The 25,508-nt window shown below is 46.0% G+C and overlaps 1 protein-coding gene across 6 annotated transcripts in view; it reads left to right on the top strand.

Moving 5' to 3' along the window:
• Positions 1-25,508, top strand: part of WDR25 (WD repeat domain 25) — a 140,465-nt gene that overhangs the window by 73,515 nt on the left and 41,442 nt on the right. For all 6 annotated transcript variants that reach the window (XM_082737681.1, XM_082737676.1, XM_082737677.1 and 3 more), the window contains one exon: positions 13,334-13,481. In XM_082737681.1, coding sequence (XP_082593807.1) covers positions 13,334-13,481 — 148 coding nt within the window. The remainder of the gene's footprint in view (positions 1-13,333; positions 13,482-25,508) is intronic.

The raw sequence follows: 25,508 nt of genomic DNA, 5'->3' as shown, positions 1-25,508 counted from the left end.
GAGAGAATGAGGAAGAAAAACTATTTGAAGAATTAATGCCAGAAAACTCCCCAAATTTGATGAAATATGTATATTTACAGATTCAAAGGAAAAAAAAATTGCAAACCCCGAGCAGGACAAATATAAAGAGAATCACACCATGGCATATCATAGTCAAACATCTTTTTAAAGTAGCTAGAGAAAAATCAGTTATCACATAGAGGAGACTAATAATATGAAAATCACTGACTTCTCATCAGAATCCATGGAGTCTGGAAGCAGTGGAATGGTGTCTTTAAAGTGCTGATAAAACAACGACAACAACAACAACAACAAAAACCAAAAAAAACAACAACACATCAACTCATGATTCTTTATCCTCTTAAGAATGAAGGTGAATTAAAGACATTTTCAGATAAATGACAACTAAGTGAGAATTCATAGACAGCAGACAGGCACTACAGAAATGTTAAAGGAAGGTCTTTAGGATAAAGGTATATGATACCAGATGGGAACTCAGATCTTCAGGAAGGAGTGAAGAGCCTGGAAATGGTAAATATGTAGGAAAATATAGAAGACTATTTTTTTCTTCTTAAATTAAAAAAATATATATGACTAAAGCAAAAATGATCTTATTACTGTGGTGTTTATAACATGTAGATGTGATACATGTGACAACTATAAATAATGGGCTTGGATAAAAGACATGGTTTCAAGCTTCTTATATTTTCTGTAAACTGGTACAATATTAACAGTAAAAAGACTTTGAAATATTAAGAATGCATACTATAAGACCTAAAGCAGCCAGTAAAAAAAAGAAAAAAAGCAACACTGAGGAACAGCCAACAAGCCAATAAGTAAAATGGAATTGTAAAAATAGTTATTTCAAAAGAAGGCAGTAAAGGAAAAAGAGAGGAATAAAACAGAGGTAAAAACAGAAAATAGATATCAAAATGATAGATGTACATCTAATCATATCAACAGTCACATTAAATGTAAATGGATTAAATACTACAATTGAAAGAGATTGTCAGAAGGGATACAAAGTAAGACTAAATTATACACTGTTGAAAAGAGGTGTACTTAAAGTAAAAAAGAAATAGGCTAAAAGTAAGTAGATGGAATAAAGAGGTACAATCCAAATAGTAGGCTTAAGAAAACTGGAAGTATTGTTAATAGTAACTAGTAAAATAGACTTCAAGACAAAGGACATTACTAGAGATAAGAGAGAAGACATTTCATAGTGATTTAAGAATCAGGAACTCATCAGGAAGACATAACAACAATGTATGCACTGAATAATAGAGCCTCAAAATACATGAAAAGTTTTTCATAGAATTAAATGGAGAATAAAAAGATTCATATTTGTACATGGAGATTTTAACACTCCTCTCTAAGTAGTTGGTTGAGCAACTAGACAGATCAATAAAGATGGAAGACAAACTACCTTGACTTAATTGACATTTATAGAACACTATACATAACAAGTACAGGATACAGTTCCTTTTTCTTTTAAGATTTTATTTATTTTAATTTGACAGAGAGCACAAGCAGGGGGAGCAGCAGGCAGAGGGAGAGGGAAAAGCAGGCTCCCCAAGGAGCAGGGACCCTGATGTGGGACTTGATCCCAGGATCCTGGGATCATGACCTTTGCCAAAGGCAGATGCCTAACCCACTGAGGCACCCAGGCATCTCTGCTTTGCAAATTCAAATAGTACTTTACTAAGATAGGTTGTAAACAAAAGATTGAATGCCATTTAAAAAGATTGAAATGACAGAGAGCCTACTCTCTCTTTATAGTGGAATTAAATTAGTAATAAGTAGTGAGCTACTGAACAATAAAAAAAAAAAAACTATAAACATTTGCAGTTAAACCACACACTTCTAAATAACTAATGGGGACTTACACATTCAGCTAAGATGGAGTAATAGGGACCAGGTTTATGCTCCATCTTAAACGATGTAAGAAATCAGACAAAATGTAGGAAGTGGTGGTTTTTCAGATATGAAACACTAGGCAGTGTAGACAGTGATGCCTGAGAGGGGGGAAGCATAATAATATGGCCCCTGTGACTGCTCCAGCTGACAGCCTGGTGAGAGGTTCCAGACTGCAGCACAGGAAGGAGAAACCCAGATGGGTCCCAGTGGTCATTTTGACCCGAGGAGTCCAGGAAGTCGTGGCCCCCTGAATTCTCAGGACAGAGAAACAGAGATTAGAGATCTGCACCAAGAGAAAGCTCCAGAGATCTGTAGGAGGCTCCTTCAGAGTCATCAGTGGAGTACTTGATCAGCATGTGTGTGAGGATGTTCTTGAAGCAGGAGAAGAACCCCTCAAAAATAACAGGATGAACAATCTTCAGAGCTCACGAGGCCAAGAATAGTTCACAGTGCCACAAGCCAAAGTGGGAAATCCTCATAACTCATCAGAGTGTTCCCTCGGTAGCAGGGTAAAATAACCCTAGACTAAATGGTGCTCTAGTCCCTCCTTTAAGAGCTTCGAAACTATCCTGGCAAGGAGTGAACTGTTTCCAAGTAATTTCACTGTGTCCCAGAGCAAACCGCAGGAATACATAAATATAGGTATACATAAATGTCAAACATCCACTAAAGTAAAATTCACGGTGTCTGGCATCCAAATACGGATTACAAAGCATGCAAAGAAGTAGAAAAATCGAAACCATGATTAGAAGAAAAATCAATCAATAGAAGCGGACCCACAAATGACACAGATGGTGCAATTAGTCAATAAGAATATTAAGCCAACTATTATAAATATGCTCCATATATGGAGAAAGGTAGAGAAAAGCATGAGCATGTTTAGGAGAGACAAAGAAGATAGAACAAAGATCCAAATTGAACTCGAGAACTGAAAAAAATCTCAGATGAACAATGCTCTCGATAGGATTAGCAGTAAATCAGAGACAATAAAATATTAGCAAAATTGAAGACAGAATAATAAGTACATTTATAATAAATATATTTTAGAGTAAAAAGCTTGAGGAAAGAAGTGAACAGACTATCAGTAATTTCAAGCTCACCTGATAATCATGAAATTGAAGTCCTCAAAGAGCAGAAAAAATATTCAAAGGAACAACAGCTGAAAGATCCCCAAAGTTGATGAAAATTAGAAACCAGGAACAGAACCAAGAACCTCAGTGAACCCTAAGCACAAGAAACATGAAGAAAAAAGTTCACCAAAGTACTTAATGGAATTTCTTATAACCAATGATAAAGAAAAGCATTTTGAAAACAGGCAGATGGGGAGAAAAAGGCAAGTTACATACTGAGGTATGAAGATAAGGATGACAGCGGACTTCTTCCTGGAAATAATGCCAGAAGCCAGTGGAACAAGCTACTTTAAAGTACTAAAAGGAAATAGACCAAACCAAACCACTGTCAGCCTAAAATTTAATACCCAGCAAGATATGTGTTTAAAAGAAAGGCAAAATGCTTTTTTAGATATTTATAAGCTGAAGTAATTCATCAACAGCAGACTTGCACTATGGGAAATGTTAAATAAATTTCTCAAAGCAGAAGGAAAATGATGCAAGATAGAAATTTACATTTACACAGGGGAATGCTGAGCACCAGAAGTGGTAAATTTGTGGGTAAATGTAAGTAATTTTTGTTCTTATTTAAAAATCACTTTAAATGATGATCATTGAAACTTAAAACAATAACCATGTTTTATAGGGTTTGTGTAAAATGTATGATAATGCATACAGGCTGAGATGTAGGGAAATGGTATGTATTATTATTATGGTTCTTATAAATTGAGCACTAATATTATTTGAAGGTGGACTGTGATAAGTTACAGGTGTATGCTCTAAACCTTAAAGCATCTAGTAATAAAACAAAATAAAGATTCATGGTTAGTAATCTAACAATGGCAGATAAAGTGAAACAAAAAATGTTCAATTTAAAAGAAGGCAAAACAGGGAAAGAGGAAAAAGGATAGATGAGATGAATGGAAAACAAATAGCAGAAGGAGCCTGGGTAGCTCAGTTGGGTAAGTACCCCACTCTTGATTTTGGCTTAGGTCATGATCTCAGGTTCCTGGGATCTAGCCCCCCATGAGACTCTGTGCTCAGTGTGGAGTCTGCTTATCCTCCCTCTGCTCCTCCCTGACTCCTACTCTCTTTCTCTCAAATAAATAAATAAATAAATAACAAACATCTTAAAAACAAGAATAGCAAATTAAGCCCAAACTGTATTAGTAATAGAAGAAATTATTTAAATACTTATGTATGTATGTATGTATGCATACAGAGAGTATGCATGAGTGGGGTCAAGGGGAGGGGCAGAGAGAGAGAGAGAGAATCCCAAGCAAGCTCCACACCCAGCACGGAGCCTGACTTGGGGCCTGGTCTCATGACCCTGAGATCATGACCTGAGCCAAAATCGAGAGTTGGATACTTAACTGAGCCACCCAGGCACCCCAGTCTAAATACCCATTTAAAAAAAAGGTGAAGAGGGCACCTGGGTGGCTCAGTGGGTTAAGCTGCTGCCTTTGGCTCAGGTCATGATCTCAGGGTCCTGGGATCGAGTCCCGCATCAGGCTCTCTGCTCAGCAGGGAGCCTGCTTCCTCCTCTCTCTCTCTCTCTCTGCCTGCCTCTCTGCCTACTTGTAATCTCTGTCTGTCAAATAAAATAAATAAAATCTTAAAAAAAAAAAAGGTGAAGATCTGCGATGATGTGGATGGAGCTAGAGGATATTACGCTTAGTGAAATAAGTCAGTTAGAGAAAGACAATTATTATATTATCTCCCTGACTTGAGGAAGTTGAGAGGCAACGTGGGGGGTTTGGGGGTAGGAGAAGAATAAATGAGACGATGGGATCGGGAGGGAGACAAACCGTAAGAGACTCTAAATCTCACACAACAAACTGAGGGATGTCGGAGGGAGGGGGATAGGGAGAGGGTGATTGGGTTATGGACATTGGGGAGGGTATGTGCTATGGTGAGTGCTGTGAAGTGTGTAAACCTGGCGATTCACAGACCTGTACCCCTGGGGCTAATAATACATCATATGTTAATAAAAAAATAAAAAGTAATAAAAATATTGTTAGATTGTATAAAAAGGCAATTATGCAATGCCTACAAGAAATCCACTTTAAATATTAAGATGCAAGAAGTAAAATGTGAAAGGGTAGGATAAGATATACCGCACTAATACTAATTTTAAAAAGTTAGAGTGGCCATATTAATATCAGGCAATAGATTTCAGAGCAAAGAATATTAGCAGGAATAGAGTTATAATGATAAAGTGGTCAATTCATCAAAGGACATGCAATTAAGTGCATAAATATTTATACACCTAAGCAGAACTGATAGAACTGGATGAAGAAATAGTCAAATCCACAATTATAGTTGTAGGTTTCAACACCCTTTTCTCAATAATCAATAGATCAAGTAGACAGAAAATCAGTAAAGATATAAAATATTTGAATATCACTATCACCCAATTTGGCCTAATTGACATTTATAAACACTCTATGTAACAACAGCAGGATGTGCATTCTTTTGATGTGTACATAGAATGTTTACTAGGGTAGATCAAATTCTAGGTCTCTGTAAATTTGAAAGGATTGAAATCATTCAGAATATATTCTCTAATGATCATGGGATTAAATAAAAAATCAATAACAGGTATCTGGAAAATTCCCAAATATTTGGAAACTAAAAACACTTCTCAATAATCCCTGGGTCAAGGAAGACACTGTTAGGGATATTAGAAAATATTTTGAACTAAGTGCAAGTGACAGTATAACATATGAAAATTTGTGGAAGGTAGTTAGAATAGCTCTTAGCCAGCAATTTATATTAATAAAAATTGCCTATATTAATAAAAATGCCTGTATTAATTAAAAAAAGAAAATTTCAAATCCATGATCTCAGCTTCCACTTTAAGACATGAGGGGAAAAAAAGAGCAAATTCAACCCAGGGTAAGCAAAAGAAAGGAGGTGAAGGTAAGAGCAGAAATAATTGAAATAGAAAAAAAAATAAACATAGAAAAATCAGTAAAACCAAAAGTTGATTCTTTGAGATAATTGAAACTGATAAACCTTCAGGCACTCATCAGAAATAAAATAGAAAAGACACATACTAACATAATATGAGAAGTGACTTAATTACAGATTCTGAAGATATTAAAAGGCTACTATGGTAATGTTTTGATCAACTTTATGCCAGTGAATTCTACAACTTAAATGACATGGATAAATCCCTTGAAAGATCCAAACAGGAAAGCTTACTCCTGAAGAAACTGATAACCCTCAACGCCCCTTATCTATTAAAGAAATTGAATTAGTAGTTAAAAACCTTCCCACAGGGGCGCCTGGGTGGCTCAGTGGGTTAAGCCGCTGCCTTCGGCTCAGGTCATGATCTCAGGGTCCTGGGATCGAGTCCCGCATCGGGCTCTCTGCTCAGCAGGGAGCCTGCTTCCCTTCCTCTCTCTCTGCCTGCCCCTCTGCCTACTTGTGATCTCTCTCTGTCAAATAAATAAATAAAATCTTGAAAAAAAAAAAAAAAAGATTCGTCCACTTCCCCCCCAAAAACAAACAAAAAAAAAAACAAAAAAAAACCTTCCCACAAAGAAAACTCCAGGCCCAAATGACTTCAGTAGTGAATCTTACCAAACATTTAAGAGAAATAATACCAGTTTGTTATGAGTTGAATTATGTTTCTCTTAAAGTTTATATTTTGGGGTCCTAAACCCCAGTGCCTCAGAATATGTCCTTATTTGGAGATAGGGTCTTTACAGAGATAATGAAGTTAAAATGTGGTCATTAGGATGGGCCCTAATCCAGTGTAACTGGTGTCCTAATAAAAAGGGGAGATTTGGAGACAGACAAGCATACAGAGAACACCATGTGAGTGTGAAGACAGCCATGTACAAATCAAAGGAAAGGTCTGGGGACACCTGGGTGGCTCGGTGGGTTCATCCTCTGCCTTCGGCTCGGGTCGTGATCCCAGGGTCCTGGGATGGAGCCCCGCATCAGGCTCTCTGCTTGGCAGGGAGCCTGCTTCCCTCTCTCTCTGCCTGCCTCTCTGCCTACTTGTGATCTCTCTCTGTCAAATAAATAAATAAAATAAAATTAAAAAAAAAAAAAAAAAAGGAAAGGAAAGGTCTGGAACAGATTCTTCCCTCACAGCCCTCAGAAAGGGCAACCCTGCTAACACCTTGATTTCTGACTTCTAGTTTCCTTAATCATGAGATATGATAATTTCTGTTGTTTAAGCTGCTCAATTTATGGTACTTTGTTATAGCAGCCCTAGGAAACTACTACACAATTCTATTCAAACGGTTTCAGAAAATCAGAGGGAAGGACACTCTTTACAGCTCATTCTGTGAGGCCATCACTACCTTATACCTAACAAGAAAAAGACATTGTAAGAGAAGAAAATGATAGATCAATATCTTTCATGAACATAGTTACAGAATTTTAAAATAAAATTTTAGCAGGTAAATCTACCTATAGGTGTGTGTGTATGTGTGTGTGTGTGTTTGTGTGTGTACATACATACTTATTTCTATGTGTTTATATTACCATGTTTATAATACCATGACCAAGATCTGTCTCAGGAATGCAAGGTTTACTTAATATTTGGAAATAATCAATGCATTTCAGTATATTGATGAACTATAAAGGAAGAACCAAATGATCATGTGAAGAGATACAGAAGGAGCATTTGATAATATACAGTATTCATATCTGATAAAAACTTTGTGCAAACTAGAAATAGAAGAGAATTTTCTCAAACTAATAAAAGGCATTTATGAAAACATTAGCCTTCACATTATACTTAACTGTGTAAAAGACTGATGCTTTCCCCATCACATCAAGAACAAAGCCACGGGTGTCCACTCTTATCATGTCTATTCAGCATTGTACTGGAGATTCTAGCTAGTGCAGTAAGGCAAGAAAAAGAAACAAAGATATTCATATTAGAAAGGAGGAAGTAAAACTGTCTTTTATTTGCAGACAACCTAATTGTCTATGTAGAATATTCTACTGAATCTACAAAAATAAAAAAAGCTTCTAGAATTGAAAAGTTGGTTTAGCAAGATTGCAGAATTCAAGATCAATATGCAAAAATTAATTGTACTTCTGTGTATTGTAAATGAAGAACCTAAAATTAAAAATAAAAAAATACCACTTACAATATCATCAAAAACATGAAGTAATTAGGGATAAGTTTGACAAAAGATGTGCAGGATTTTTTCATTCAAAAACTACAAACCATTGCTTAGAGAAATTAAGGAAGACCGGAATAAAAGGAAAGACATATCCTATTCATGCACTGGAAGACTCAGTATTGTTAAGACACCTTCCCAAATTGGTCTGTAGATTCAGTGTAATTCTAGCCCTTGACACACCCACTGTAAAGGAATCCGAAAGCTTTTGCAGGCAGATGACTTGGTGAAGGCTTGGGCACTGGTTGCACAAGCTTGCTGAGCTAGTGAGCTGATCATGGTCTCCAGAACGATATCCTGGGGCAGCAGGGCGTGTCAAGGGGTGGGGAAGAGGCCAGGAGGTGCGGCTGAACTAGGAAGGTCTGCAAGGAGCTGTCAGAAAGGGGCCAAATGGGAGGCAAATCTCACCCAGAAGTTTGATAGTCATAATGTCTGGGTGGTAGATGTATGGATGATTCTTACTTTCTTCTTTGTGTTTCTGTGTCCCCATGCCCCTCTAGCGCAGACTTCTAATATAATCAGAGAAACCACAATCTTGTAGTCGATTCCTATGGGATATTGTTTTTTTGTTTTGTTTTGTTATTTTTGCACATCATATAATTTGAACATTTTACAAGGAGATTGTATTTGTTTTGTAGTAAAAAACAAAAGACAGACAGGTAGGCAGGAAGAACATTGCTGAAGAAACAGGTCTTAAGAGACTGTGGGGAACTCCTGGTGGGGCCAGGTATCGGTACCCGGGACATGGGAACCACAGTAAATACGGGATAGCCAGGCAAATGCACATTTTGCTTGACATGTTCTTCCCGAATCTGACTTCTGTTGGACACAAAATGTCTCTTTCCAGTTAATGCATCAAGTCATCTTAGAACATTTGACAGAAGATTTAACTCCTTAATTCCATGGAGGCAGATTGGGATCTCTAATTACTTAATTGAAAAAAGGTACACACTCCAGGCTGCCACAGTGTTTGGGAATTAATCTTTAAAACCTGACAGTGAACATTAAATTCAATTAGGGAGAGCGATTAGCAGAGATTGTTCTCTTCCTCCACCCTGGGTAGCTTTGAGAAGTGGCTGACTGGTCTGCATTGATCCTGATGCTATCCTTGTGTATACATCAACCTGGAGAGCCAAGTACGCATTTTCACTTCAGAGGGGAGTTATCGGACCATTTACAGCTTGATGGATTTCCTTAACCACGTCTCCACGGCTGATTCGGAACCCCCCCCCCCCGCCCCCGACCAAGAGTTCAGCCTGACCAGTTTGCTGCTTTGGGCCTTGGGGCCTTCTCCCCCTCTTCTCTCCTTCCTTCTCCTCTTCCTCCTTTCTTAACTTTCTCCTCCTCCTCATTTTGCTGGTTCTACCTTCCAAGTGAGGCCGCTTTTGCACTGCCTCCAGCTGGTCCAACCGTGCTCCTCTCTCCCCTGGATTCTTGCAGAAGCTCCACACTGGCTGCCTGTGTCTCCCTTGCTCTGCACGCTCCTTCTGGTAGAGCAGCCAAAGGGGCCCTGTTTCTGCCTGCGGCGTTCTTCCCCAGTTTCTGTGTAGCTCCTTTCCTCACCCCTTCAGATCTTTCTTCGAAGCCACCTTCTCTGAGAGGCCCTTCCTGGCCACCATTGCAGCTCCTTCTTCTGACGTGAGAGCTCCTTTCCTGTTCACTTACGCCCTCGGTCTTTACCACTGCCTGTATGGCACATAGATTCTGCTTGTTTAACTTGTCTAGCGTCTTCTCATTGAAGGCAGGGATTTTGTCTTACTTGTTTCCTGCTGAACCATGCCTGGCTGTTGCAGGTACTCGGGAAATGTTTGTTGAATGAATGAAAAAATGAGTTTATTTTTTTATATGTATGTATGCATGTATGTATTTAGAGTTGGGGAGGGGCAGAGGGAGAGAGAGAATCTTAAGTAGGCTCAATGCCCAGCACAGAGCCCACCACGGGGCTCGATCTCACAACCCTGAGATCATGAACTGTGCCGAAATCAAGAGTTAGATGCTTAACTGACTGAGCTACCCAGGGGCCCCTAAAATGAATAGTTTAATAGATGGAAACCTTTGGGAATTTATGCTTCAGAGCATAGTCATTCTCTGTCTCTGACTCTCTCTTTCTCAGAAATACAGCGTAGTGTTCGCAGTGCCTTCTCTCAGCCCCATCCCTCCGCCACCACTCCCTGGAGTGACTGTCATCTTCAAATGTGTTGTTACAGTCTTACTGCAAATGTACAAGTAAACATCAAAGAATTTTACATCATATGTGTTTTTAAGGTTGTGGTGAAATGCATATAGCACAGGATTCTCTGTTTTAACCATGTTCAAGTGCACGGTTCAGTGGCATTGAACACATGGACTTCGCTGTGTAACCATTATCACCATCCATCTCTACAACCCTTTTTGTCTCACAAAACTAAAACTCTGTCCCCCATTACACACTGACTCCCCAATCTCTCCTCCCCCAGCCCCTGTCCCCCTCCCCCTTTCTCCTTTCTATAGCTATGATTTTGACGATTCTAGGAACCTTGTATAAGTGGAATGATAGTGGTATTTGCCCTTCTGTGTCTGGCTTCTGTCACTCAGCACAGTGTCTTTGAGGTTCGTCCATGTTGGGGAGGGTGTCAGAATCTCCCTCCTTTTTAAGGCTGAATAGTATATGAACGGTATATGAATAGTGTATGAACAGTATATGAATAGTGTATGAATGGACCATGTGTGGCTGATCCATTCATCTGTCGATGGACACTGAGGTTGCTTCCAACTTTTGGGTCCCGTGCATAATTCTGCTGTGGACTTTGGTGTGCATCTACTCTTTGAGATCCACTTTCAGTTTGTTGGGAATATACACACACAAGTGCAATTGCTGGATCCTGTCGTGACTCTGTGCATAATTTTTAAAAATATTTTATTTATTTGAGAGTGCGAGAGAGAGCACAAGTGCTGGGGAGGGGCAGAGGGAGAGGGAGAAGCAGGTTTCTGGCTGAACAGGGAGCCCGAGGCTGACGAGGATGATGCGGGGCTCGATCCCAGGACCCTGGGATCCTGACCTGAGCTGAAGGCAGAGGCTTTAACCCACTGAACCACCCAGGCACCCCCCACCCCGTGTATAATTTTTAAAGAAACTGTCACACTGTTGTTCACATAGGCTGTACCATTTCATATTCCTTCAACAGTGTGCAGGGCTTCTCGTGTCTCCACATTCTCCCCAACATTTGCTTCTTTCTCTCTTTCTCTCTTTTCTCCTTCTTCTTCTCCTTCTTTATAGAAGCAGTGCTTCCTGTGTTTGTATAACTCAGATGGTATCTTGCATATATGCAGCTTGTCTTATTGTAATCAATATTGCTTTTTATTGCTTAGCCATGTTAACCCTGCAGGTGTAACTCAGTAATTTTACTCTATTTTTTCTATTAAAGAGTCATACTTGTACATAGTTTTGAAAAAAAACTACACTCTGCTCTTCTACCACAAACTCCCACTCCACTTTGAAGGCTTCTGGCTGTTTCTTTCATTATTTCTGTCCATATTTCTAACTTTTTTTCTTTTTCAAGTAGGCTCCATGCCCAATGTGGGGCTGGAACTCACGCTGAGATAAGAGTTGCTGGTCTACCTATGGAGCTAGCCAGGCACCCCTCTGTCCGTATTGCAGATGTAAATGCTGCTCTTTCTTGATTTTTCTGTTTGAGACCCCAGCTCTTAGTTCTCAGAAGACAAAAAGATCTGAGCTCCGTTGCATTCTTCCATGGCTGCTGTTGACTTCTTGTTTTCTTAAGCTCAGACACTTACATACACCCAGGAAACATGCTTTCTGACTGTGGTCCTTTGCATTTTGAGGACTTTCAAGATACAGCAGGATGAATTTTCCCATCTTGAAAGGGAAGTCTGTCTCTGGGTTGGGTCTGTGGATGTTATATTTTGGGTTATTAGGAAAATGAAGGACATGGAGCTTGGGTTCCGTGATGTAACTGAGAGAGGGTCCGAGAGCACTGCTGTTAAGAACTGCGGGTATGATTCACCGACCTGTACTCCTGGGACAAATAATACATTATATGGTAATAAAAGTAATTAATAATAATTAAAAAAAAGAACTGTGTGTATGGCAAGCCCCAAAGAGCACGCCCACGAGCCCCACTCATTCCTCACCACGGTCCTTGGGATGAGGTTCTTCTTATCCCCACTTCGTGGAGGAGGAGAGTGAGGCCCAGGCAGACCAAGGTGCTTGACCAGGTCACTTAACCGGCAAGCAGAAGCATCACATGGCAGGCGCTTAGCTCGGATGCTTGTGTTCAGGCTGCATAGCTCCTCCTGCCTCTCACGTTCGATCCTCCGAGCCAGCTCAGATGGTGGGTGCTAGCATACCCTGCTTCCTGTAGTGGCAGCGAGCAGGGGAGACTAGCTCTGCTGAGTGTGCATGCCAGGCCCAGAGCCCTCCGGGTCAGGCTCCGGCTAATGGGGTTCGCTGGAGAGCTGGTGAAGGGCTCTCTCATGTGTGCAGTGGCCCTGGCTCTTGGAACGTGTGGTTCTTTACTTAAGGACTTCAAAAATGTATCTCAGAAGTCATTGACTCTACATGGGGCTTTTTGCCATGGGCTTCATCACCATGGAAAGCCAGGGTGAGAATGAGGGGCCACACCTTCTCCCCAGAAAAAAGAAGAGTTGGTCCTTTGGGCAGATGCTGGCTCTTTGCCCCCATGTAAGCACAGGTGTGGCAAGGCTGTGTTTTGGATCTTACTCTTAAAGTGGGACCCGTGAAGGTAGGTTGACCTGGTGCAGTGTCCCCTCCAGGATTCACAAAGCCCCGTCTCAGAGGACAGATGTCAGAGATGCGGGTGAGACTGGGCTACAAGAAGGTGAGCAGAGCGTGAGGTTTGCAGCAGCTGCAAAGTGGGTGGCAAGGGCTGGGTGGCTGAGTGGCAGAGCTCTGACATGCTGTGTTCTTGTGGGCTCCCTGAACTCCAGGAGAGGTTTTGGGAAAAGCTCCCCTTCACCTCGCCAGCCCCAAGCCTTTACACTTTAGCAAGGAAAAGTCTTAACAGCTAGGTATTGTTTTGATGGTAAAATAATAAGAATCTAGTTCCACTATGAGACCCTCTCCTCCTGTGGAGGGGCCACCCTTAGCCCCGGAGATCAGGGCCTGTTCTGACATCTGTTACTGTGTTTACCTCGTAGGTGTGGAACGCTGTGGACTCAGGTCGCTGCCTGCAGACCTACTCCCTGCACAGCGAGGCGGTGCGGGCTGCCCGCTGGTCTCCCTGTGGCCAGCGCATCCTCAGTGGTGGCTTCGACTTCGCCCTGCATCTAACAGACCTTGAAACAGGTATGTTTCATTGTACTATTACCCTGAGGCCCCCCTTCCTCTTTGGGAAGCTTCTCGGGGTTGGGGGGAGGTCAGCAGCCACAAGCTGCATATGGCTTCAGGGCGGTAGGAGACAGCCCTCAGGAGAGGCCCACAGTTGGCCTGTTTCCAGGGCATTTGGCCGGAACCAAGACTCTCCACGGAGGGTTCGAGGTGGGCCTCTGCCGAGAGGACAGAGCCCCAAGGTTGTCTCAGCCCCAAGCTGTGGGGCTGGATAAAGAGGTGGCTTTTTAATCAACTTCTGACATGTAATTTGTACCAAAATAGATTTAGCTTTATCACAATGTCCTTTGGTTGAAATCAGTTTAGAATTCCTGTCAATTCATTATCGTTGAAAGGCTGTAAGGAATGATTCCAGCTCATAAGGAAAGTCTGCAAACGAGTTCTGCTTTAATGCCTACACTGAAAAGGCATTTGGGCAAGATGGATTTGTGCTGGGTAAATCCTTAGGGGGTTCTTGACAAGCAGGGCGAGAAGGAGAGAGGAGTCAGCAGAAGGGACTCGATGTTCCCGAGTGCTCCTGTGCAACAGGCCCTCTCTCTGCACCTGCTCCAGCTGCAGCCCCCGAGTGGGGTTCTGTCCGTGCTCTTCTGGTGAGGACAGAGCCAGGAGGTGCCCAGCTGGCTTGAAACCTCTGCCCTGGACTCACGCTGGCTGGTCTCAGCACCCACGTTGCCTTTGCCTCCCTGGGCTGCTTCTGGTCACTTCACTGCCGGACACTACTGCCAGGGGTCGGGAGGGGAGGCCAGCATTCCCACCCATCCCTGGGGTGTCCCCTTAAGTCTCCGGAGAGACCTCCCACGCCCTGCAGTCTCCCAGGGCCTGGCGAGCAGGAGATGACAGTTCTGGGCTCGTGCACACAGCCCCTCCCCAGCAGCTTGGAGGGAGCAGGGAAGGAGTGCAGTGGATGGACTGGGGTAATTGTGGGCTTTGTTTCCTGCCTTGAGCACCCTCAGCTCCTCTGACCGAGACCCGTGTGCGAGAACTGTGGGGTGAGAACTGTGTCAGCGGCCGGTACAGTGCCACCGGCTTTCTCTGTGTCAGTCCTCACGGCCTGCGGCCCATGGTTCTTTTCCCCATTTCACAGGGGGGAAGCGTGAGGCCCACAGTGGCCGGGAGCTGGCTCAGAGCCTCCCCGTGGTGCGTGGCAAGTGGTGTGTGGAGCCCTGTCTGCAGTTGCGGATCTCGGGCCCTTTCTTCCGGGCCGAGTGTCTGGTGGTTTTCTTCTCGACAGAGTGTTTCCCCAGAGGTTTGTGGTCTTACCATGAGCCGCAGGGCTGGTAAGGGCTCAGGGGTTCGGCCGGTGGCTCAGGGGTTTGGCACTACTTAGTTGGTGACGACTACAGCAGCTGAGGCTCCGCTCCAGACTTCCATCCGCGGTCTCGTTTAGGCCCCGCTCACCCTTAGGGCTGGCACCACCAGACTTCTTTTTTCGCGCATGGGTCTGCCAGGCTCGCTGGGGTGCCTGTGTGCCCAGTAAGCCATGGTCAGCGTTGCAGACGCCACCTAAGAAGCTCTTGTTTGCTGTGGAACACAGAAGTGCAGAGAGAATCGCAGGTTCCCTAGGGGTTCTCAGCGATGGAACGAGGTATAAGAAGTGCAAAAACATTGGGCCTAGAAGATCAAGAAAAATTTCTGGGAGGAAGTGGAACCTGCCCTGGGGCAGGAGCTGGGGAGACAGAGAATCTAGGTGAAGGGGGTATGGTTGAGGGAGAGTGAAGCGGGTTCTCAGTAGACAGGACAATGAGGACAGAATTGTTGCAGGAACACGAACTGCATGGTGTGCATGGAATCGTGGGGTGCAGGGAATCTGGGGCAGCGAGTCTGGAGGGGCAGGAACAGGAGCTTGAGCTGCATGCCTTTCCTGGCCTGTGAAGAACGCATTCTACAGGCACTTTTCCCCACTCCAGGGTCACTGACCACCCATAGGGACCTGCGCCGCCCACCCACAGAGTAAAGGAGTGATGCTTTTCACATACTGGCGGGGGACGGTGATGCTGGATTAATCAAATACAAGTTCATTTGATAACATCAATGGATTCCTCGTAGTTCTGTGTCCTAATGGATCTTCTCAACCAGCAGATGTTATATAGTGCCATTGTGTGTGTGGGTGTGTGTGAGTGTGTGTGCATGTGGGGACTGATTCTGAAATTTTAGATGTTGAGAGTTTCCCTGCCTCACAAGTTAGGGACTGCCACAGCAGATGGCGGCAGGGGGCCACTGCTGAGTTTGGAGCAGAAGAGAATCATGGCACTCTGGGCAGTCCTCCCTGATGTCTGGGGCTGGTTGGGTGTGACCTGAGGGCGAAGAGCAGGAGGGAGGAGGCATGCCTCGCCCAGTTGGTGGCAGATCTTCACTGGAGAGAAGCTTGTGTGGCCTCAGGTCCAGCGTGCTCCTCCAGCTGCGCTGTGTGGGGTGGTGTAGGGCAGGCATGGCCTCTGTCCTCAGGGCTTTGCCGGAGATGGAGGACTTTTCCACTCCACCAGTCTCCCAGGAACAGCACTCCTTCTCCCCGGTTCATCTTTTCTATTCGTAGATATAGTATTCTATTCGTAGATATAGTATTCTATTCGTAGATACTTACTGAGGACCTGCTGTGGACAGGACCTGGTGGGGGCTGTAGTGGTGAGCTTATTGGACATTTTCTGTCCCTTGGGGACAAGAGTCTCGGGGTTTGGACCTTACCCTTGGGGAAGCCCTCCAGTCCCTAGATGGGGGGACTCCAGTCCCTCTCCTGCCAAGAGGGTTGCTGGTTTCTGTGTCTGTCTCCCTGACTAGTGTGGGTGCTCCTTGAAATGGGGCCTGTCCTGGTGGTCTCCGTGTCTCCTATCATCTGGCCAGGGCTGGCTCAGAGCAGCTGCTCAGTGTGTGAGTGGAGGCTGGTGCGTGCTGGGCAGTGAGAGCCGTCGGTGGCTGCCAGGGTGGGCGAGGAGGCTCTGCCCGGTTCTGCTTCCCACCTCAGCTCTGCATCCCGACCCAAGTTGTTCTAAGGGTTTTCTTCAGAAGAGGTCCGTGGGCTTGGGCAGCCCCTGTGGCTCTCAGCCTGGTTTGACTCATCTCGTCCTTTCTCATCACTGAGTCTGGTTTTCCTTTTTACTTGATCTGCCTCTTTCCGCCCTTGGTGATTTGGCTTTTTCATTTCAATCTAATTAGAACTCCCTGCCAGGAGAAGGCAATGCAGGGCGTTCTCACCGCAGTGCTTTGGGAATTAGTCACTCGGTGCCCATTGTCGTTAATGGGAATTTGGCGCCAAGGCCATTTATCCTGGTGTCCTCAATCAATACAGTTAAAAATCTGTGGATTCTAAAATGTCAATACCCAGCCTGAAATATGGAGGGCCAGCAACATTTTATCTCGTTAATTTATAGTTCTGACGGGCTGTTGGCTTATAAGACAACCATGAATCAACACCTAAATAAAATCCGCTCACAGATTCATTATTTTTGGTGCTCCCGCTTCAGTCTGTAATCTTCCTAACAAAAAGTCTCCAGTGCATTAGGCTGAGGTGGCCTCAGGGAACCCTGGCCGACTCCATCAGGGCCCGAATGTCGCCTGCCTTATGAGTCAGCTGTCCTGCACATCAAATAAGCCAGTTGCCTCAGAATCCCCCAAAGACCTTGCTCGGTTCAGCTCTGCTGGTGCTGGTGTCTTGCAGGTTCCAGCCCCTTGGGCAATTGCCCCCAGCCTGGCTATTCAGGCTTCAGAGGTATGCAGGGCCTCTTACTTTGCATTTGTTGGCTGCAAAGGAGCCAACAGATTCTCCCTGGAGCCCCCAGGGCCCTGGCTGGAGGAGGCACCCCGTCCTTCTTCCTTTGGTCTGGTCAGCTTTCTTGATGTGTGTCCAGCCTGTCCTGGACGTTCGTGCAATGCCACCTGGTCCCAGGTTCCTGATGCTGGAGGCAGTGCAGTGGGATAGAAGGAGCATGGGTGGCGGAGCAGATGCGTCCTTCCACTTAGTTTCCGCCTCTGTGGGAGGGGGGCGCTGCCCTTGGCTGGTGGTGGGCTGGTTGAGGGGAATAGCTGAGATGGTGTTTGTGGTTGCTTTACAGAATGCCTGGCCCAAGGTAGGCACGCAACTAAAGATGTCCCTCCCCGCCCTCCATCACTGCCTCCGAACCCCTTCAGATGGTGGGACATAATGACCTTGCTGCTGCTGTGTGTCCAGAGACTCTGGTCGCTGGGCTTTGGTGGCTTGCCTTCAAAAGCTCCCAGTCCGATGATCCCCCAGCTGGCTTACTGGTGTGGCCCCTGATCCCCTGTGTGGGTCTGGGGGGCAGGCTGGGAAGAAAACAGGCCTTCCAGGGCTCTCCCAGCTTCTCCTCCATGTTTTGCTTCTCCATGACAACATACTACTCGTGGTAGCTAGCAGCTGCCCTTCATTTAGGGTGCGCAAGCGGACCTCCCACAGCCCAGCCTCCAGACACCTGGTGCTGGAGAAGGTCCGTGGCCTTCTTTACTCAGATACCCACTGCTAGCAGCCTGGGCTTCCCGTCCCTAGTTAGCTCCTCCTGCTCTGGGGGTCCCTGTGTCTTTCAGTGGGAGGCTGTGGGGCATGCAGACGAGCAGCCAGCTGGGACTGGACCCACACATAGCCATTGCTCTTGTTTTCCAAGAAGTGTGTTCTGGTCATGGTGTTTGGGGCCCCCATCACAGAAAACTCCAGGAAAGGGGAATGTCCCATAGGCAGCGTGCACCGTGGGCCCGGCCGGGGGTGATGCAGCTCCGGTTCAGCACTCTGCTCGGCCTGTATCAAACGGAGATGAATAAAGAGATGTTAGTCCCTTTGCTTATTATGTATTTAGTCTCTACTCCAACCTTGGAAGACAGTGTTTTTATCCCCATTTCACTGACCTACTAGACACTGAGGCTGGGAATATTCAAGGACTTGCACAAGGCCTCACAGCCAGCAGGGACAGAGCTGGATCCACCTCTGGCCAGTGGGACTGGCAGAGGCCACCACGTCTGCTTCCCTGCTGTGGACAAACCGTTTGCTTAGGGGAGGCTGCTTGCTCCCCCTACCCCCGCCAGCAGCTGGCTTGCCTCCTGTGGAGATAACTTAGGGCCTCCTGGAGAAAGGTGCACTGAGATGGAGCTCGACTGGACCTTCTGTAGGAGGCTTCTCTGGCTGCTGACGGCTGCCGCTCCAGTGGGAGAACCGTTAGCTGTGACGATCTGAGGACGCTTGGCATAGGAAGGGCGAGAAGTATCCAAATTCGAATGCTGATGAAGGGGACCAGGAGTTCATGGGGCTTTAAAGAAGATGCCACAGATGGGACTCCTTTTGTGCTGAGGAGTGCCACCCGCCAGGTCTTGGAGGAGGTGCCTGGGCTTCTCCATTCTTTGGCTTTTGAGCACCATGTGTGTCCCCCCAGGACAGCTCCGAGAGACTCAGTCAGGCATCCTTCAGGTGTCTGTGGAGGCGGGAAGGCACACCCCCAGTGGCGTTGTGAGCCCCTGGCCGGTGGGCACACGTGCAGCTCCTAGTGGTCCTGGCATGTCTCGTGTCGTCTGTCCTTGGGGCCCAGGACTTTGCCTGGACGGAGACACGGAGTCTCCGAGGGGCTGGAACCCAGTGAGGGCTGAGCTGACGTTGGCCCGGGTGCTGCCCCTCCAGTGCCTTCTCGCCCAGAGCAGCTGCCCACGCTCCTTCCCACTGATGCAGGCGGGGCCCCTGCTGACTCCCCTGCTCTTCCCTCATCCTCAGCCACCTGTTCTTTCCCTAAACTCATTCCTTCGCTGACGCCCCGCTCCTGGCCCGCTTTCCGATGAGCTTGTTCTCAGGGCTATGCCCTCTTCAGCCCCAGACGCCGGCCCCATTCCCATGCACACCCTTTCTCTCTCACTCTGAAGCCTTGTTCTCTCCGGTCTCAGGTTTCTTTTCTCCCCTCCTTCTGTACAGCTTCGGGGTGAAACTGACCCTAGTTCTGGATATTAAATCCGATGTTCTTGGACTTCGGTGACACACCCTGCCAGCCCCTATCTCACACTTTGGAAGGTGCCTGCAGGTCCTGCCGCATGTCCGCACACAGCCAAGCCATCATCCTCTGGGGGGAGATAAGGCGGGTTTTCCTCAACGGTGCGAGTTCCCTGGCTTCCACCCAGCCCGGGCGGTGCATCATATCGTCTCTGCGCGCGCTCAGTGGCTGCCCCCCGGGGTCAGGCAGCCTCCGGGGACCGGCCAGGAGCCTGAGCACCGGTGCTTGTGGGGCCCCAGAAAGCCAGCTTGCGGCAAAATTTTTGTACACACCTTGTTTGCAAGTTGAGAACTTTTTTTTTTTTTTTTTTAATTTTAGAAAACTCAGTCTTGTCCAGGTCCAGATAACGAAGAGCTGTGGCCAGACTTGGTGTAAACGCGGTCTTACCGCTGCGGCCGCCTGCTCTCGTTCGGCAGCTGCGGCCTGTCAGCGGGCTGGGGCCCGCCGGCTTCCACGCCGCTCTCTTGGTTCAGGACCGGCTTCAGCACTTTCTTACCCCGGTTTTGCAGATTGAAGAGCCCCGCTGGGCTGAGCCGAAGGCCCCCACTGCTCTGCGGGGGACCTGCAGACGCGAGCCTGTCTGCCTCTCACCCGGACCCTTCCCAGGACTCTGCCAACGCGGCCGCTGCTTCTGATTCACAGAGTTTGATTTGGAAGTTAGTAAGCCCCTTTTCTTGTTAACTTGGAGTCAGGATGGTTAGATTTACAGCTGGCCGAGTACTTCCCAGAGGATGAGTGTAACGATATTGATTTTAGCGAAATGAGTCATATGCCGCCTGCCTGGAACACACGCTCAATCACCACAAGCCGACGGCCTCAGCTTTCCCCGTCAGCGTCTCCCCTCCATGTGCGGGAGTCTGTGGACGTGAACAAAGAGCTGAGGAGAAGGAAAGGTCACAGATCGCTTGCAGTCAGGCGGGGTAGGGTGCAGAGAGCAGGGCTCTGGGTCCAGGGTCCCTCCCAGCAGGGCTGACTTGTGTGGCCTTGTGAGGGCCTACCTTCCTGAGCTTTCATTTCTCCTGCTGTGAAGTGGACGAGTCACACCTACCACAGTGGGTTGCAGCATGGCATGTGAGAGCTGCACGCAAGCCTGGAGGTCGCAGGTGCCATCTCCCTGGAGAGGAGGGCGAGAACTTCCCCTCTCTTTCTTGGGAACCCATACTTGGGTTTCATCTGACCTGGATCAGATGTCTCTTTTGTGCTGGGAGCTGGGCTGGGGGCCAGAGATGCTACCTGGAAAAGGAGGACCCTTGGGGACCCAGAGCCCTGCATGATGATAGGGTTGCCCAAGGTGGCATTAGGGTGGACAGGCAGTGTTGCCCCAGGCACGTGCGTGGTCTGCTGGGTCTCTGCCTGAGAAAGGAAGAGGGGAAACTCGGATGAATTCCCCGGCTAGTATTACCAACTGCCTCGTCTTAGCAACACTGGTGATGGAAGCTTGGGCAGTCATAGTAGTGTCAAGAGAACAAATTGAGTTTCTGCATTCTGTTTTAAACATATTTTTGCTCTAATGACGATTTATATAGTTTATTTGTATCATTATTGATTAAAAGAGGGAAAGACGTGATTTTTCCTAACTCCAAGAGGATCTGAACAGTTCTTCTACTGGTTGAGTTCATTATAACCAGATCAATAAAGCCAGTGTTAGTGGATTAAATATTTTAAAACTCAATTTCCTGTAAGCAGCATACAGTGAACAAATAGAACTTTCTATAACAAACATGTAAACAAGCAGAGATAGTCTCAAGGTTAAAGGTTACGTAGCAACTAGTCATTGTGCTTAAAGTATCCTCGCCAGAGAGGAGATGACAAACAAGGTACTCGATGTCTGAAAAGGTAGAGTGGGAACAAATCTGATGAGAAAGGACCTTCACCTCCACTGTGGCTGGTGTTCAGGTTGGAGATCGTCTCTGATAAATACCTCCAGCCTTTGTCCATGTCTCTACAACAAAATGTTAAGGCTAGCCCAGGGAATCGTGTTCTCATAGTCTCAAAACAGAAACTCCAGATCATTCCTCCCAAGGTTCCTGCTGTTAAAAACTTACAGCCTTTGATTTTAGCTTTTAATTTAACCAAGGATGAATTCAGTAATGGGTTTAATTTCTTTCAATCATAGGCTCCCTTTCATTGTTTGCTCTCCTCCGTGTCCTCTGGAACACTTGTGTAATGTGTAGTGTGTAGGTTGCATGTCGCCCTCCAGACAGCCTTATGTATACGAAGCCCTGCAAGGTTCCTCCCCTGGAAGTGACAGGGCTGGGGTGGCACCTGGGTCTGTGTGGCTCTCAGCCCCTCTGCTGCACCACCTCCTGCTCCGAGCACAGCGCCGGACCATGGCGGCTGGGGTCCTGATTTCTGAGCCACAGTCTTGTGCTCGACCTCCTTCCCTTTATGTTTCCCATTGCAGATATGGAAGCTTATTAAAGTTTTTATTTTTTTATTTGTTTGAGAGAGAGAGAGCGAGAGAGGGAACATCAACAGGGGGAGTGGGAGAGGGAGAAGCAGGCTTCCCGCTGAGCAGGGATTTCCCCATGCAGGGCTCCATCCCAGGACGCTGGGATCATGACTTCAGCTGAAGGTGGATGCTTAATCATGAGCCACTCAGGTGCCCCCAGAATTTTAAAATCTTTTAGTTTGGACCCTTTTAACAAATACAGCAAAGACCCAGTTCTTCCAAACAAAACTAGGAGAAAAGGCATAAGCCATAGCTTGTCTTCTAACCAGGAACATTTTAGTACTTAATAGACATCGATTCTCTTCTTAGTCTCTTCAGGAGGTTGAAGAACAACATGCAGAAATACATGTTTGTTTGTTTGTTTGTTTGTTTTTAGCAGAAAAGGTCCTCATCTTTTAGCAACTCAGCTTTCACTTTCCTCCCATCTTTCTCCTATTGCTGGCAAGACTATATCACTGCACTTTTTGAAAAAATTGGCTAATTCACCGCCATTTCTGAAATAAGCATGTATACCATGGTCCAAGAAACGAGGAACACTTCCCTCTAGGCAGCTGGTTTGTTTTTCCTTTTGGGCTTAAGGACTGGCAGTGAATCTGAACCAGCAAGAGCCAGCGGTGGACTCGGTTGCCTCTGTCAAGAAGACAGATTTCTGGCCTGCTGGGGCCTTCTTGGTGTGGGGGCCACAGTGGCATTTACGTGTTCCTTTTCCATCTAGGGGACACGATGGTTGTCCCTTCCCTCATCCCACCATAGATCCCCTAGCTCCTTGTCCGGAGCAAGTGTCCTGAGGCCTGAGCTGCAGGTCTGAGGCCCATCCTGAGAGCTCTGCGTGTGCATCTCTGAGTCCTGGCCTGGGCACGTGGAGACTCGGGTGGCAGCTCTTGGCTCCATCCTCCCTAGGAGGGGGTGGCTGCTAACTAGGCACGTGAGGGGTGGTTTCGGACCTCCAGCTGTAGCTGGAACGAGTTTCAGGATAGAAGAGGAAGCTCAAGAAGTACCAGGTTTCTAGTTAGATTAATTCCTGGGGAGGGCAGTTCTTGTTTATTTGAGAGAGTTGCTTATCTGTGGACCTGATGAGAGACACACACGGGACCCAGACTACTGTGAGTCTGCTTATCTCTCCGATGCCTTTTTGGAAGAATTCTTTGTTTAAAAAACAACAACAACAACAACAAAAACAACTCCAACATTATGACAACAATATTAGTATAATTTAAAAAGTTATCTCACTACCCCTAGAACAGTTCATTTCAAGTTGGTGAATCTCTTCCCAGTCTCTGTCCATACCAATCCCTACTTAATACTTACGTAATTCAAGCATAGGTATCAGACATTGTCTGTCTTGCCAAAGAGCACTGTTTGTGATTCCAGTTTTAAACAACTTTTCAACATTCCACCGGGCAGACACCTGCATTTGCCTTAACCGCTCCTCTTGGGTTGGACAGCGATGCTGTTGCTTGTAGTCCTGTCACCATCACAGATGATAACGCAGTGGCCGGCTCTTGACAGCATCGCAGTGACATAGGATGACCACGGAAATCTTTGTGCACTGCGTGTTTCAGCAACAGGGGCTTGTTGAGCTTAAAGAAGTGTAGAGCCCTCATTTACAAAACCGCAGTGTTCTCTGACGGCGAGTAACTGCAGACTGTGGGCCCTGGAAGCTGTTGGGGAAAACCACAGTCATCCATCATGGAAAAGGTGACACTTCAAGAAAGAACAAGAGTGACTGCTTTTCAAGAAGTTTGGACTATGGGGGCGCCTGGGTGGCTCAGTGGGTTAAGCCTCTGCCTTCGGCTCAGGTCATGATCCCAGGGTCCTGGGATCGAGCCCCGCATCGGGCTCTCTGATCAGCAGGGAGCCTGCTTCCTCCTCTCTCTCTCTGCCTGCCTCTCTGCCTACTGCCTACTTGTGATCTCTCTCTCTCTGTCAAATAAATAAATAAAATCTTTAAAAAAAAAAAAAAAGAAGTTTGTGCTATGGGAAGGATGTTTTGAGAACTGATGTTTCTGTTTCCATCATTTTCTAAGTTTTATTGCTGAAAACTATGTGAACGTGTCCCCTATTAAAAATGCTAAAATCTGCACTCTTAACTTGGGAGCAGTTTTTCTAGTCTGCTTTAATATCCTTTAAGTGAAAATTCTGGTGGATTTTGAATTTGGTTGTTAAAAATATGCAACTGCAGTGATACTTCTCTGATTAGTCGCAGGAACCGTTCTTTGACCCAAGGGGAGCTGGAGCTTCCCTAGTAAAATGTTCACACAGTCCTTTGGATCAGGAGTGGGTAGAAGTAGACATCATCTCCCTTGATGCCAGTGGTGAATGTCTTCCGTCCAGGTCTGTGCATCGCTGGGGGAAGTCTTTGCTGGCTCTGACAGTCCTCAGTCAGTAAACTCAAGCTGTAACTGGGCTACTTTCAAATCATTGAGTCACTGAAAGTTCCCTATGTCCAACTGGAAGTGGAGCCAGTTCGGTAGTTCTCACTAAAAAAGTTGTAACTCATTTGATTTAATGATTTCAAAGGGCTTTGTTGGTGCACTTAATAAATGGCATGTTAAAATATATTTGAAAATGCTGGTTATTTTGTCCTTGTCTCATCCTTTAAAGTAGTTTAGTTTTGGTATTTTATTTATTTATTTATTTATAAAGTTAACATATAGTATATTATTTGCCCCAGGGGTACAGGTTTGTGAATTATCTGGCTTACACATTTCATAGCACCCACCATAGCACATGCCCTCCCCAATGTCCATAACCCAGTCATCCTATCCCTCCCATCCCCCAACAACCCTTAGTTTGTTTCATGAGTTTAAGAGTCTCTTATGGTTTGTCTCTCTCCTGATCCCACCTTGTTTCATTTTTTAAATTTTTGGTATTTTAATGCTCATAATTTATTGGCATGGTAGCACATTGTGTAACTTACAAACAAACACACTTTTTTTTTTTTTAAAGATTTTATTTGTTTATTTGACAGAGATCACAAGTAGACAGAGAGGCAGGCAGAGAGAGAGAGAAGCAGGCTCCCTGCTGAGCAGAGAGCCCCATGTGGGACTTGATCCCAGGACCCTGAGATCATGACCTGAGCCGAAGGCAGTGGCTTAACCCACTGAGCCACCCAGGCGCCCAATAAACACACTTCTTGAAGCTACGTGCTTAAGGGCTTTTTCTTGATGGGACCATGCTGTCAGAAGAGTGCAGAGACCACGGATCTAGGCAAATTGGATTTATAAAGGCTCCTGCTGTAACTCGAGAGGACCAATCGATGACTTTCATTTCCTTACCTAGTGAGCTGGTAGAGCACTGTGTGGGGGTCCTGAACACAAAGCAGGGCAGCTGGAAGTGCTTTCTGAAATGAATGAGCAAACACGGTTTCTGGGTTCCTAGAAGAGAAAATGATGCTTGAGATCTTTGTGTCACAGTGGTCTGCTTCTTGGGCACCAGCTTCTTGTGTCTCTAACTGCCCACTGCCTCTCTAGCGGAGGAGTTTCTGTGAGCTGAGGGCAATCAAGGTTGTCCCTCTTGGGCTGGGGGAGCCCTCGCTGACATCCCTGAGGGATGTTACCT

Source organism: Mustela nivalis (assembly GCF_964662115.1).
Source record: "Mustela nivalis genome assembly, chromosome: 6".
In the NCBI taxonomy this organism is placed as follows: domain Eukaryota; kingdom Metazoa; phylum Chordata; class Mammalia; order Carnivora; family Mustelidae; genus Mustela; species Mustela nivalis.
This window is presented reverse-complemented; position numbering and strand designations above follow the sequence as displayed.